This window comes from Lepidochelys kempii, chromosome 10, assembly GCF_965140265.1.
Source record: "Lepidochelys kempii isolate rLepKem1 chromosome 10, rLepKem1.hap2, whole genome shotgun sequence".
Taxonomy (NCBI): domain Eukaryota; kingdom Metazoa; phylum Chordata; order Testudines; family Cheloniidae; genus Lepidochelys; species Lepidochelys kempii.
The window spans coordinates 12,049,174-12,064,342 of record NC_133265.1 but is presented as its reverse complement, the minus strand read 5'-3'; the positions used below and the strand labels follow the sequence as shown (position 1 = coordinate 12,064,342).

Genomic DNA, 15,169 nt, shown 5'->3' with positions numbered 1-15,169 from the left:
CCATCTCATCGTTCCCTAAGTTCTATTTCTCCACAGGACCACGCACACAGTATAGCACCTATCTTCTAGTTGGGGAAGTGAGCGAGGCAGCTATCAAGGCCATTTTAAACTCCATTCAGTGGCTCAGACACAGAAATACACCAATGGTAACATAACTTAACTCTCTTTCCTAACACAGATGCCAAGGACGACATTAAGTGGTGCGTCAACTACGTAACAGCAGCCTACACAAGCACCACACACCAGCAGGCCAGCACAGACACCCGTGCATTTACTCTGAGCAGACCCAAAGACAAGACTTAAGTCATTGTTACAGCATCCACTACACTGAGACCAAGTAGCACTGAACCATCAACTACGAAGCAGACATGACAAGAAATAAGAGGACTGCAGGAACAGTATCTACGGGTGGGGAGAAGGGTTTGCATTCCTAAATTCGGTCTAGATGCCATACCTTGGTAAGCAGTAGCACTCGTTTCTGCAAGCGCCTGACGAGACCTTCATGCTGCTCACGCTTTTTCTTCTCATCCAGTAGCTGGCTCTGGATCCGTAATACCTCTTCCTGTAGCTGCTGCCGAGCCTTCTCTAATATCCGGGCACTAAAGACAGAAGATACCTGTCAGATCTTAATATTACCTCATACCCATGTAGGTCAGAAAAACTTAGCAGAAGTACAAATAGCAATGGAACGAAATGGAATGAAATTATCAGCATTTTTTTCAAAGAGATATTAGAAATGTCCAATGGCCAAGCTTATTGCTTAGCCCCAAAACAATTACATTGCTTTACATGGGTAAATACTTACTCTTCAGCATCAGTATAATAACGGATCTTAGCCCTTTTAAATATTAACTAGCTAGAGAAGTGATTGCCATTAAACCTAATCTGCATTCAAGCATAGCTAATATTTGGTTAGTAATTGTGGAAACTATCCATACTGTGTTCTTGCCAGCAGCCTAGGCTGGCACATAGTTTGTGTCCTGTGACTGGGTAACAGCACTTATTTTGCAACACGGACAGAACTCCCAGACATGCCTGTGTAGCCAATTTCCCCTTCCTCTCAGCTCTCTGTGCAGCAAGACATCCCAAACAGCATTGACCCACATGCTCTTGGGGCTGCTCTGTGCACGTATCCTCTGGGCACTCTATTCCTTGCTGAGGCACTGGATAGCTGTCTATATTTACCCATAATGCATTAGTACAAGCAGTTAGGCATTATAGTAGATGTTGGCAACAAACCTGATTGATTCATGAAAAAAAGTTGCAGGAATAACTCAGCTTTATTCAAATGCAGGCAGAAGAGAGTTTCACAACCAGAGTACAAAAACAGTGTGAACAAGCCCTGAAAATGAAAATTACTGTGTACCAAACACAAAACTTCAAGCAGAGTAAAAGCACCAATACCACGTGTTCTTTATCATTATAAATCAAAAGAAAATAAATGAAATATCCTTCAACAAATAAAATATCACCATTATTCAGGCACTGTTTAGATATGGCAGGAAAAGTGGCACTCCTACATCCTGATTGCCAGAACAATTTGTGCTCTTTGGGAATTTTACTGGGAAATTGCCATAAATCCCCAATCAGCAATTTCCCGACCTCTGATCCTTCCCTCTAACAACAAATATGCATTTTAAAACTCTAGATGAATTAAAAGGCTATTTAAAGTTCCAGTTCAATTTGGAACCATTCACAGACCAATTTGATAATCCAGCAGCGTGAAACAGATTCTTCATTTGTGTGTTCAGGTGGGAAGTTCATTAAGAGGGCTTTAAATCTGCATTTGAAAATGACTAATTTAATTACCAGAGTCCCACTATTTCCCTGGTTCTATTTTAATTAATTAGTTACACAAAAAGAAATCGGTGCTCAACAGCTTCCAAGTTGATGGGACATAGAGTGGTGTCTGCCTCTCACTAACGGGCTGATTCCCTCTTCATCACAAGCTCAGTGCAAATGTCCCAAGTTCTATGGGATTCTAATAGAAATATCAGTATTTTTCCTAGTCAGCGAGGATTCCAGAGGGTAAACAGAGAATTTTTGTTGTGTTCATTTTTTGGATAAATCTACCATTACATGATAGCCCTCTGCGAATGTACAGAAATCTATCTCCATCAAAAAGATATTCCTCAGCTGTCAACATTAGAAAGCCCCATTCCAGTCCTCTAATACTGTGAAACACGAGCAAGAATCCTGTGGGAAAACAGAGTCCCAGTAAGATGTCACAAGGAGATATGTAAACCCAGATAGAACACATCAGGCTGTTAACCTATGATGAATATCACGTTAACAAAACTATTGTAACCCTCTGGAGACTAAATACACACAAACATTTATTGTCAATCTGGAAAGTTCTACTGTTAAATACCACTTTCACACAAAAAAACCCCCAACCCTTAAATAATAAAATCCTCCCAAGCACATTTCAAATTACATATGATCCGGGGTGAATAACCATGCAAGATCCACCCACTGTCTGACAGGATATAGAAATCCTCTCCTCCATGCTAAATTTACTGGTTAGGTTTAATCTACTGTTCCAGATCTGAGCCCGATGAAGGGTTTGGGTTTTTTTAAATTAAACTGTATGTATATCCCTCAAGGTTTTGATCTCCTTTTATAAATCTTAAGTGCATTGACCGATTGTCATATTTTTTCACTTGATGCTCAGAATGAAAACACATTCCTACCTAGTTTCCTTGTTCGCATTAATAAAAAGTATTTGCAATCCATATACCAGTAGCACTTTAGGGAGAGCACACACATCTAGCTAGCCATGTGTGCTCTTCCTCAATTGCAGTATGGGAGACAAATGAGTAAGCAGAAGAAGAATATAGCAAAGTAAATGGCCACATGGGCAGATTGTCCATTTCTTCTGCATTCGATAGTGTTAAGAGGGAAATTGAGGTAGGTCTGTTTAGGCTTTCGGTCTCAGGTCAATTGTGCTGGTCAGTTAAAATTTAAGTCCTGGGAAGCTGATTGTCCAAGGGAAAGTAAGTAATGCAATTTCATTCCTCTGGACTGAGTTTTAGTATTCACAGGCTACAACACAATAGGAAATGCAATATTTAAAGTCCTCAGAAGTCTTCCAACACACCGCAATCTGGACTTGCCTAAGCAAAGATTGAGTCATTAAGAACAGACTGGTAATTCTACCAACCAGTACAGCAGTCATAACAGAAACAGATGTCCTCTATAAACCAGGTTGACAATATCAAACTTACCCTCCCCAGGGACACAAATAGGAGTCAAAACCAGGTTTATGGCAACAAACTCCATTATGTCACTACCCCCAGACATTCTTCTATACTGATGACATTTCTGGCTCTTTAATGTCACTCACTTATTCAAACCAAACTAAATTTTAAAAAAATCAAAATTCCCAAAGTTCCCTAGTTCAGTTAAACTCTGAGTATGCTGGCACTTTCCAAAACCTTTGCAAGTTCAGAGTAAATCTTCTTGGCCTTCACGTGGAAAATTTGTTTCTGTTTATCAGTCCCAATGCTCCTTGCCCCAGCCACTGAATGAACTGCCTGAGAGTTCTGAACTGCTGAGAATCTCTCCTCATACTTTGCTCTTTCTTTCTACTCTTAAATATAATCTTAATGATAAAACTTCACCTTCAAGACTGTACTTAGCCTTTCAAAGAACAGCAAAGGCAGACAATGAATATAGCAACTAAGATACATTTTAATAACCTCCTTGAAAATTACAAAAGTAGTTGTCAGCTCTCCTTCAATGAACCATAAAATTATCATTGTTTCTATCACTGAATATTTTCAGTAACCAACCTAACACCCAAAGAATACTGGGAAAACCATCACAGAGGGCAAATAAGAAGCTAGAAATATTGTCCTACACCACCAATCAGGGAGAAGATCACAGGGCCAGCCACAGTGCACAGTCATCAACAAAAGGGAACACAGTGTGAGTCCTGCAGCAACTCAGAAGAACATGGTATGGAGACACATTGCCAGGGACAGCAGATAGGAAGGAAAGTGACAAAAACCAGTGCACTGACCACATTGCATACTATGGATGCTAGAAGTACGGTAAAAAACAAAGGGAAAGAAGATGTCAGGGACACGGAAAAAGGAAAATGTAGGAGACAAAGGCACTGCAAGAACTACACAAGCAAAGGTAAACAGGTCACATGCCACACACTAACAAAGTGACGAAAGGAAAGCCAGGTGTGCTGCAGCAATATATTTGCTAGAGGAAAGTTATTCCCCAAATCAGGATCCAGGCTATAAACATCCTTGACAAAGTATCTGTCCATCTATAAATGGCAACAGAAAACAAAGGGACCTAAATTAAACGAGACTGGTAAATAAGAAGGTTTAAGTAAGCTGAAATGTCCCATTCCCTTTCCTGTTTCTCCCCCGTTTTATAAATCAACACTAGAACATGAGAGGCCAAATTGTAGCCCATCAAGATTTCATGTTGCCTACCTGACAACAGAATATTTTTGCCTGTAGCCCACCTGCATGGATCCTATCACATCTGGTCCTCTCCAATGAGACAATGGTTTTGTGTTGAAACAGCTCAGTCTCCAAGTCCAGATACAACAATGCTGCAGTTAAACAATCAGAATATGAATGACCAACACATAGAATAATAGAGACGTGTAAGAGCAACAATGGTGATCAGGTAAGAGAAGGACAAACAAAATGAAAAGGAAGGCTAGAGGAAAAAAGGGCATAAGGAAAAAACCATGAGGCTGAGATCAGTGATACAGAAAATCTTTCCCATGACAAAAAAAATTTCTGTGGTCAGACATTAAGTGCTTCTTTTTTTTTTTTTTTTAAATGGGACAATGCCAGTGTCAGGAAACTGCAGAAGCAACAAGGTTGCCCGAATCAACATCTCTTAAGGCAGGCCAACTGGAAAACAAACATTTGAAAGGAGACCTTATTTGATATATTAAAACCATTCCAGATTGCATATTTCCTTCAGACCCAAAGATGGGGTTCCAAATTCAGCTTCTTCTATTGACACTATTCTGCTTCTCCTCTTCTCCACACAGCTGCCAATCATCTCTAATGGCGGTGCCCATCACTGTTCTCCACCTGGGAGTTACCATCGCACTGCACACCAATGGAAGGTGGTGAGGCCCATAACTCCACCCCATCTACTGCTCAGCTAGCTTACCTTTGTAAGGGGCAGTAACAATAAAAATTTAAAAATAAGCACCCCTATATAATTGTCAAGCTTTGCTATTATTAGTTGCAAACATCAGTCTGAACTAAGAATCACACTGACAAACATTTTCAAATAAATTTCAGGGAGATTTGTGATGCTGGGTGGGCCAAACTTTCCAGTGTGTAGAGTAGCTATCTGGTTCACGGGGCTGCAGCACCACTCTGGTTTCACCCAGAAAAAAGGTCACTGGGCCATTGTCTGGGTGTCCCCACACACTCTGACTTCACAGCGCATTCTGATGTATATGTGTGGCTGACGCATACAACTCTGGGTAACAAAGCAGAATTTTTGAATTTGGCATAAATGGATGCTTGTAGTTATATGTACGTGGAAAATAACATTATTAAATCAGGAGTCAAGAGTTTTTTTGGTTGTAAAGAGGAATCTCCCTGATTTACAGGAGACTTGGTCAATACACTAAGTGGTATCCGACACACCAGCTCAGCAGGGGAGTTGAGTGACTTGTTCAAGGTGACATAGTGAGCCAGAAACAGAAGCCAGCCCCCTTGGTTCCTAGTGCTGTGCTTTAGCCAATGAGCCACACTGAACTGGGTCCCTTCGGATATCCAAACCTTTGGGCTGTGTACTTGCTCCCATGGGTAATAGTGATTGGATGGAAAGTTGGCCAACTTCTCCCCACCTCTTCCCAACAGCTGTGTGCCAATAAGGAAATACAAGGAGTCTTCAGAAAGTCTGCCATGCTTAAAAGTGAGAACCACCTGTATCTTCTCTTTCAGTTATCACTCCAGCCATCAGGGGCCAAGCATTCTGTGGAGGCCTTGGGAGCCTGGGCATGTGAAAGCAAACTTCTTGCAAAAGGAAAGTGAACCGAAAAACACCCCAAGCAAACAAACAAAAGGAAGTTCAAGAGAAACCCTGTCCTCCCGGGTTGTAACACAAGCAGCCTTTCAGCAGCTGGCTTTATTTGCACCATCTAATTCTGATTCTAAATGCTTCAGAGTGTCACTACGGTTTTTCTTTTGAAAACAAAAAAATCAAAACAAGCTGAGAATGAAAGAACGCAAAGACTGAAATAATTACTAATCAAAGGAGAAGCCCATTTATGGGATGGCGAAGCCACCGGCCAGCTCTACCCAGTAATTTTTCTCCATGTCACCTCTGATGAGTTTTATATTTCTAACATTTCATCAATTTGCATCACCAAATTCAATTTGCATTCACAGATAAACAGAGAGAGAACGGTAAATACTCTCATCTGACCTTGAAGTGTGAGAGAGAAAATTGCCCTCACAATTTCAATTCAATCCCAACCATAATGAATAATGCAATTTGCCTCACCAGTTACCAACCAGCAGTCACACACTTGTGTGCTGGAGGAACACTCTTTCATGCCAGGCAGGAGACGAAGCGAGCCAATGCCTGACACTTTTTGTCCTGAGCTCTCACCAGCCCTTGTTGCACTTCCCTGTCAGTCCTGTTCCAGCCAACTGTCTGCTCACAGGGGGATAATGCCCTGAGAGAGGCACCATTGCACATCTCTCCCTGGAGGATCTCAGCTGACTGCATTGTTGAAGTGGAGACTGAGAGGGCTATGTCCCAAAGAGAGGTTATTTTCTCACCCCTTTCACAATTTTCTGTTAACAGCGCTGGAGGGAGGGGATAAAATGGGGACCAGCCATGACCGCCTTTTTGGACCCAAGACTGTGCAAGGGGCTTCCCCTACTCTAGAGGCACTAGGACCCAAGCGGTGCTTTCTCCCACAAGGAAAAACTGCAGAGAGGAGCCAGCCAGAGCCTTGAACTGATAGGAGCAAAAAGCAGAAACCTCTAGACAATCAGAGAACTTTCTACCATTTTGGCAGACTCTCTTCTACCCTGTAAGGACTCTTCATTCCACCCACTCCCTCCCTATCTCCTCACCTCAGTTTCACTTCACCCCATACCTGCCCCTCTCGCTCCTCTTCTCCCCTGCCCTGTCCCCCTCACACCTCCTCCCCTTCTCTTTCCACTTTGCAGATCCCCTTCCTAACTAAACCCACCACACACACCCAAAAATGTGGGACTAACATGATGTTTGCTGCCATCACTTTGTTCTCTCTGCTTGTGTGTTCTAGCTCTGCCCACACCCTGTAGGTCTTGTCTATCTATAATGTAAGCTCTTTGGAGCAGAGATTGTCTACTATTTTACAGTGCATGGCACAATGGGGCCTCACTCTTGGTTGGCAGTTAGGCATTACTGTAATAAATATGATTATAGTAATATTAGCTGAAAATTTCCCTGTACTGCTCCAAATCTGATTAACACTCTCCTTTTCCTCCAGCTGTCAGGCCCAGAACTCAAGTCCACAGTGTCCATGTAAAGAGGAGATGCACAGGGCAGACCGCTGGGGGCTCAAAGATCAAGAGCAACTGAAAATGTTCTAGGGTTTTGTTATAGAGTCAAAGTAATATATACAGTGAGAGGAGAAACATCATTCTGGAAAGAGCAATCTGAGAGTTGAGGAGGCTGTGGGGCATAAAGGGGCAGGGGACTGACAGAGAGGAGTGAAGAAGGAAAATCTGCTTCGAGGTTGGGAATGAAAGGAGGAGGGAAATGGGAAAACAGAACTGACTTGTCAGTAAACGAATCTGTTGAAATTCTACACTCTTGAAAATAGGATAATAGCTTATTTCAATAAAATAAAGAGAGGGTCAGAAAGTGTTTGGATGATAAACACAAAACCTTAAACCCTCCATTGCAATCTAACAACAAGGAGCCCTTACAGACTCATGACTCATTACTGCTTCATGAAGGCTCCACACAACAGCCCGCGATGACCTTTTCCAATCAGACTTCATTTCCAATGCGTATTATAGTATTCCAGCATGAAATGAGCATCATACACTAATGTTCACTCACATTTTTTAGCTGAATGCTTTTCTTAGGCTACTGAATACATTTATAGAAACAGAATTCTCTGAAAGAATACTTGAAAAATTATTTTTTTTACAGCTGGGAGCCCAATCATAATTCTGAGTAAAATGCAAGGCTGTTGCCCAGGAACTAAACACTGGCCTTTTGTCTCTAAAAGTCTGACTCAATATGCAATAAGTATGAAGATCACAACTAGAGTGACCAGATGTCCCAATTTTATAGGGACAGTCCCAATATTTGGGGCTTTGTCTTATATACATGCCTATTATCCTCTACCTCAGTCCCAATTTTTCACATCTGGTCCGAACAGGTACTTGTCCAAAACAGATAACCAGCGCACAATTAGGCACCACTGACAGTATCTGTCCAGAATAGGTGGTTAGGATCAAAGGGCAGAGATGATTGGGAAAGCATCTAGCTAACTACTAGAAATGCTTACATATAGTCAGTGTTTTCTGTCCTTCACTTTCATAGGGTCAAATTAATTTCACTACATATCTCCTTCATCCTCCCCAGAACATCAAAAAGGACTTTCACTTATTTGGACAGCAGTGACTGAAGCCATTTTCTGAACTTTATAGCAAAGCAGTCCAGAGTGACAGTAACTGCACTAAATATAGCTGCACAGGAGGCTGTTGTTCTATTGAAATGTAATGAATGAAAAATATTAAAAAAAAAGTTTTAAAACAACCGATCAAACAAATGCCTCCTAAAAGTCTGCTTTGTCAACCACTAGGCAACTCTGGATTTCACAACATATACCTCACTCCCAGACAAGTCACTCCAGAACTCTTTGGGGCCTCCGTTAAATTTAATATTGACTTGCACCAGCATTTTCACCTGTGCAAAGTGACTGTAACATTACCAGGTCAGAATGGTAGCATTTTACGCCCATGTTTAAAGTAAAGGAGGTAGAGTGGATAGTTCCCCTGCTTCCTTGGCTGGTGCAACAAGAGCTACCTCGCTTGTTGCAATCTACTTTAAATACTTTTCTCATCTACTTTACACAGCTATAAAGCAGAAAATCAGGCCTTAAGTGTCTGGTATCAGCCATCCAGTTAAAAGACAGCTGGAATCTGTTCAAAGGAGAACAATCTGAATGAGTATCAAACTGATTACTTGTAGTTGGGTCTGCTTGAAATGACTCACATTTCTACAAGTCCACTTTTCACAGATCCTGGCTACACAGTGCGACCACAATCCCTTATTCTGCTTGCCAGTTGTGCCCCAGATAGCTAAGCACAGACAAACCCCTTCTCAAAGCCACCACATGTTGTAGTGGCACTGCTTTCTACGATGGAAGGATAGGATCCATTGTTATAGGATGCTAAATTAAAGAACAGTTAATGGAATCCTACCACCCCTACTCCTCAAGGAGCTCCAAATGCACAGCATGCCTTATAAGGCCCAGAAAATAGAAGCCCAAGGTCACTGTGTTACTTGGGTCTTTCACTGGGTTGACACTTAGAATCATAGAATATCAGGGTTGGAAGGGACCTCAGGAGGTCATCTAGTCCAACCCCCTGCTCAAAGCAGGACCAATTCCCAATTTTTGCCCCAGATCCCAAATGGCCCCCTCAAGGATTGAACTCACAACCCTGGGTTTAGCAGGCCAATGCTCAAACCACTGAGCTATCCCTCCCACCCCGAAGTGCCTAACTTCTTGCAAGTTACCCGCAGGGCACAAAGTCCTACCCACTACCAGCTTCATCCCACCCAACTGGCCTAAAGAGCCTTTTAAACCAACACCAGGCCACAAGAATAAACTATCTTGTATAGAAGAATGAACTGTCAGAGCAACTAAATTCAGAGCTCAATTACATCAATTCTACTGCATCCATATTTCTAAATGACTAATAAAACAACATTACATACCATGATGCCTCCCAGCAATGAATATTTCAGACAGAAATCAGTCAGGTGGAGGAGTAAACGGCCCTTACACTGAGATTTTATGTTTCAAGATCTCTACTGGATGAGCAGAAAGGTCAGGCTCTTTATTTTTCTCTGAAGCTGTGATAAGAAGGTGAACTTCAGAGATGTAGCAACCAAAACATTGAAAGCAGATGAAAGCACAGGGAATCCTGGATGCAAATCTCTCTTAGAGTCAATTGCTATGGTTTTGTCTACTGCAGAAACATGTATGTATATTTATTAATACAAAAAACCCCACCCTTATTTGCAATCCAGTTAGCAACACACAACATCCCTGACAATCCCCAAAAGCCAGGAAATTAAAATACATGCCCTCTACCATAAGCACACCTCTTACCATTACCAAGCCAACCGTACACCACAAACCACATACGCCATACTGTTAATTCTCCCTGTCTGTCTGCACACATCCCTTTACCAGATTATTTTTACCCAACTCTTGTAGTTTCGAATGATGGGCATAACAATTGGTGGTTTGGGAAGCAGTTAGTTAAGTAAACGGGTACATGCAGAAGGTCAGGTAAAAGGGTGATAGAAGACTGGTGCCCTTAGGAGGCAGAGCGAAGACTGTGGTGCCTGGTCTGTTGCATAGCGTAGTTAGGATAAGAGTAGTGTGTAGAGAAGAAGAAATTCTGTCACCAAATCAATCATGCTAATCTGTGCCCAGCCCCCAATCAGATTTGTTTGCACAGCACAAACGTTCTGTTATAACGGGATTAATGGACAAAAAGGAATCTGAATCTAATCTTTTTTTCAATATACCTGCCCCAGATTTACTCAGGATCCACTTCTCTCTATGAAATTTTGTGTAGATGGACAATGTTCTTTTTAAGACATTTCAGTCAACAAATGAAAAGAAGGAAAGAAAACAAGCCAGGGAAAAATCTTAGACAGAACCCAACTAACAACATTCTACTTGCCCAAGGTATTGATAGCTGTTTCATTATCACAATACCTTGTATCAGCCTACACAGTAAGACTAAGAGTAGATTAGTGCCTGGCTTGGAAAACTTTAAGGCCCTTTACTTATATCTTTTAAGATAGTTCTCTATTTCATCTTTCTGGAGGTAAAGCAGAAAAGGAACATAATTCTGCTGCCAACCTTATTTTTGTAATAAAACCCTATTGCAAGGAAGAAGAGTTATTTTCCCTCACTCATATCCTGGAAGTGTGTGAAGGTGGGAATATGCAGGTCTCCATCTGTAAAGAAGAGTGTATGTGTGCCTTAAATGAGAGTGTGCACGTGCCAGGAGAGCACATACACAAGGGAGAAAATTTGTTACAAAAACTACAACAGGAATCCACACTGCTCGCTCTCTGGAGCTATCCAACATCCCAATTATCAGCTCTGATATTTCTGTACCCTACATCTCCCACAATCAATACAGACACTTTGGTATCCAACAATAGATTGTCTATGCTCCCATCGATTGCCACCTGTGTTCCATTATAATCTTCCCTGCTGCCTCCATTGTACCTAATTAATAAAGCCCGTTCTCCCTGTTTATTTCCTTATTGATTTTGCTGTCCCCTGCGTAAGCAAGAGAAGTCAATGCAGGGGTGGCACTTGCTTGGAGACTTCACCATACAAATACTTCCTGAAACCTCATCGCCCGCCCCTGCATAATAGGGCTCTGTGGTTGAAGGCACTTCTAGGTAGTGGCATGGTCATAAAATGTAACTTGTGTCCTACTTCATTGCAGCTGACAAACCGTCCACTCCCTGACAGTGAGTTAATGAAAAAAGAAAACTTCTAAATAGCTTCTGATATTTTTGCATTGCAAAATGAAAAGGAGAAAGTGAGCTATTTGAGCAATGTTTCCATTTGATTCCCTACATCCCTAAAGAACCAAGAAGAAAAAGGGAATGCTCCTGCACAATCACCGTATCATCCAAGCAGCTCAATTCTTAATCTCCACCTCCCCCGTGTTCCCTGCCTTGGGGGCCTGGAAAGTTGACACTTGACTTGAAAAATGCCAACCCTAAGTAGTTTATTTCCTTTTGAACTTTAAGAACTGACTGAGACAGGAGTGACCTTTAAAAAGGCAGGGTTAGTTCCTGTAGGCACTGATAAAAGTGTTCTCGTTTTACATAGTAGAGGTACTAAGCAAACACCCACTTCTCACCACAGGCAAGCAGAACACAATGCTCCTCCAGTGTTCCATCAGTTATGGGACACTAGACTGGAGACCTGGTGACCCAGTGTACAAGGCTTGAGAAAAGAAGATGAATTGTGCAATGATGATAATCCTATAATCCAATTTAGAAAGAGTAAACTCTAGACAGCAGTCATAACCTCAGGAAAGACTGACAATCACAAGTGGTAGATTAGGCCACAAGACATCAGAATCTAGAATCTGGAACCAAACCACTGAAACTAGAAAACAAAATAAGACAAGTGTGATTGTTACTTGTAGTGCAGGGCAGGGCACCAGGAGTTAGGACTCTGATTCTATTTTTGAACAGTTAACTGACTTAATGTGAGCTTGGCCAAGTCACAATTTCTGTGACTCAGTTTGCCCATATGTAAAAAGGGAGTGATTGTATTTCATAAGGTGCAAACATTCTGTAAAGCTCATTCATGTTTTTTGAAGAAAGGCACTATGGAAGTGAGAGATAAATAATAGATAATGCTTTTTGCCACACTAACAGCCAGAACACTCCCATTTCCAAGCCCACCATATAGTTAATCCAATCAGATACTCAACTAAAGACAATTCAGGATTTTGTTGCAATAAGACGACAGCCTAAGAATTCTGACAAAAGGAAATTCGTGAGGAGCATATCTGGAGCTCAAATGGATAGGGGAATATATTGAAGAATGGCAAATAAGCTTGTTTTTCTGTCATGTTAATAGTACTTACAACCTATATAGCATTTTGAATATATAACACCCTACACAGACATTAACTAAGTCAGAGGTGGGCAAATTACGGCCCGCAGGCCACATCCGGCCCGCGGGACCCTCAGCTCCTGGCCCTGGAGGCTCGCCCCAGCCCCTCCCCTGCTGTTCGCCCTCCCCCACAGCCTCAGCTCACTGAGCCGCCGACACAATGCTCTGGGCGGCGGGGCTGCGAGCTCCTGGAGCAGCGCAGCTGCAGAGCCCGGCCTGACCCGGTGCTCTGTGCTGTGCAGTGGCATGGCTGGCGCGCCGCCAGCCATCAGTGATCCAGGCAGCGCGGTAAGGGGGCAAGGAGCAGGGGGGCTTGGATAGAGGGCAGGGGAGTTCGGGGAGGTGGTCAGGGGGTGGATAGGGGTCGGGGCAGTCAGAGGGTGGGGAACAGGGGGGTTGAATGGGGTCAGGAGTCCCGGGGCGGCAGTCAGGAAGGAGAAGGGGGGGTTGGATGGGGTGGCGGGAGGCAGTCAGGGGCAGGGGTTGTTGGATGCGGCAGGGGTTCTGGGGGGGCAGTCAGGAAGGAGAGGAGAGGTTGGATGGGATGGCGAGGGGCAGTCAGGGGCAGGAGTTACAGGGGCGGTCAGGGAGCAGGGTGTGTGTGGATGGGGCAGGGGTCCTGCGGGAGCCATCAGGGAACGGGGGGCATTGGATAGGGCAGGAGTCCCGGGGGGGGTGTGGGGAGAGCGCTGTCAGGGGGCAAGAAGCGGGGAGGGGGCGGAGGCCGGGCCACGCCTGGCTGTTTGGGGAGGCACAGCCTCCCCTAACCGGCCCTCCATATGACTTCCGAAACCTGATCCGGCCCTCAGGCCAAAAAGTTTGCCCGCCCCTGAACTAAGTACTCCTCACCACATTTCTGTAGGGCAGGTAGGCATCACCACTCTGTCAATGTGTAAGGCAGGCAAAGAAGGATGAGGGAGTTGCCCAGGGTCACACAGCAAGTCATTGGCAGAGCTGGGATTTAAATTCAGGAGTTTTTGGTTACTGATGTTCTAGATGATGATGCCTTCTAGAATTTAAGGATCTACTCATTCCAGAAAACTCCAATGGACAGTATGAAGTATTACTCGAACATCAGCAGTAGCAGAAAAGAAATGCTTCCAATGTAGGGTGAACCTACTTAAGGATACCCCTGACTTTTACAAGGAGTTCCTAAGGCTGCTCTTGCCAGGACGTGCTATTTCTTTTCTGAATAGAAAGTTTATTTTAGACTTTCCAAGGCAAATAGACAGACACCCGTACAACGTAGGCTGAAGTTATTCATAATGAAGCAGACCTGTAAGCAGTTGTATAGTTTAGTCTGAAGCCTTGAGAAAAATTAGAGGAGAGGAGAAAGGGAAGTGGTCATTTGCTCTGTAGATGGGATCAGAGTCATACAGGAAAACTGTAGTTTTCAGTCAGGTATATTATTTCAGAGGGAGAGATTTTCAAAGGTGGCACCTAACCCACATTGCAAGTCAATTGGAGTTTGGCATCTAACTTCTATTTGTGCCTTTGAAAAAGTCTTCCCCCAAGTATCAGTGCTGCACTAAGAGTATACATATAATACTTTTCAATCCACCATTTTTAGAAATAGTCGTCATTGTTTTATCATGAGTGGTACTGCCATTTTTCTGACTGATACTTCAGACTGGGCTTTCTGCTGAACAGTTGATCGCTGTGGGTCACAGAAAAAGGTGCTCACCACTGGAATGCATGGGAAAAGCTTACATTTTCCAAGCTGTTGTACAATCAATTATTTTAAATAGTTGATTTAACAGTGTTTAGCCACCAACTTTTGTTGTGATTCACAAAATTACAAGTCTGAAAAACATAAGTCCCATGCATAAAGAGTTTAGTTAACATCTGTATGGTAGTTTGAAAATGTAAAGCACTAGTTTTCATACTGTAATTGTATAAGTATTGTAAACTACATTTCCCTGGTCTTAACCCACATGACTAAACATTAGGGGGCCATAGGAAACTGCTATCTTATTATATGATGTGTTTCAAGATTTTTTCTAAGTGGAGATGGAAATTAAGGTGATTAACCACAGTGCAATTTTCCTTTAGCAAGCTCTCTCTCCAGATCAATTCTCTCAAGCAAGAAGAATAAAATTTGGGGGGAGGGGATTCTATTTTATTTTATTCACTAGAATCTGGACTCACTGGAGAAAGAAAGGCAGAGAAAGCACAGTGGGTGGGTGGTTTGAGTAAAATTATGGTGTTTCCACAAAAAAATTAAAATAAAAATTAAAATTCTGCTAGGTTAAATAATTCTTA

At 42.7% G+C, this 15,169-nt stretch overlaps 1 protein-coding gene across 3 annotated transcripts in view; it reads right to left on the bottom strand.

Annotated features, from left to right (window-relative positions):
- MAD1L1 (mitotic arrest deficient 1 like 1) overlaps positions 1-15,169 on the bottom strand; it is a 554,553-nt gene that overhangs the window by 396,464 nt on the left and 142,920 nt on the right. For all 3 annotated transcript variants that reach the window (XM_073361988.1, XM_073361987.1, XM_073361989.1), the window contains exon 11: positions 455-599. In XM_073361988.1, coding sequence (XP_073218089.1) covers positions 455-599 — 145 coding nt within the window. The remainder of the gene's footprint in view (positions 1-454; positions 600-15,169) is intronic.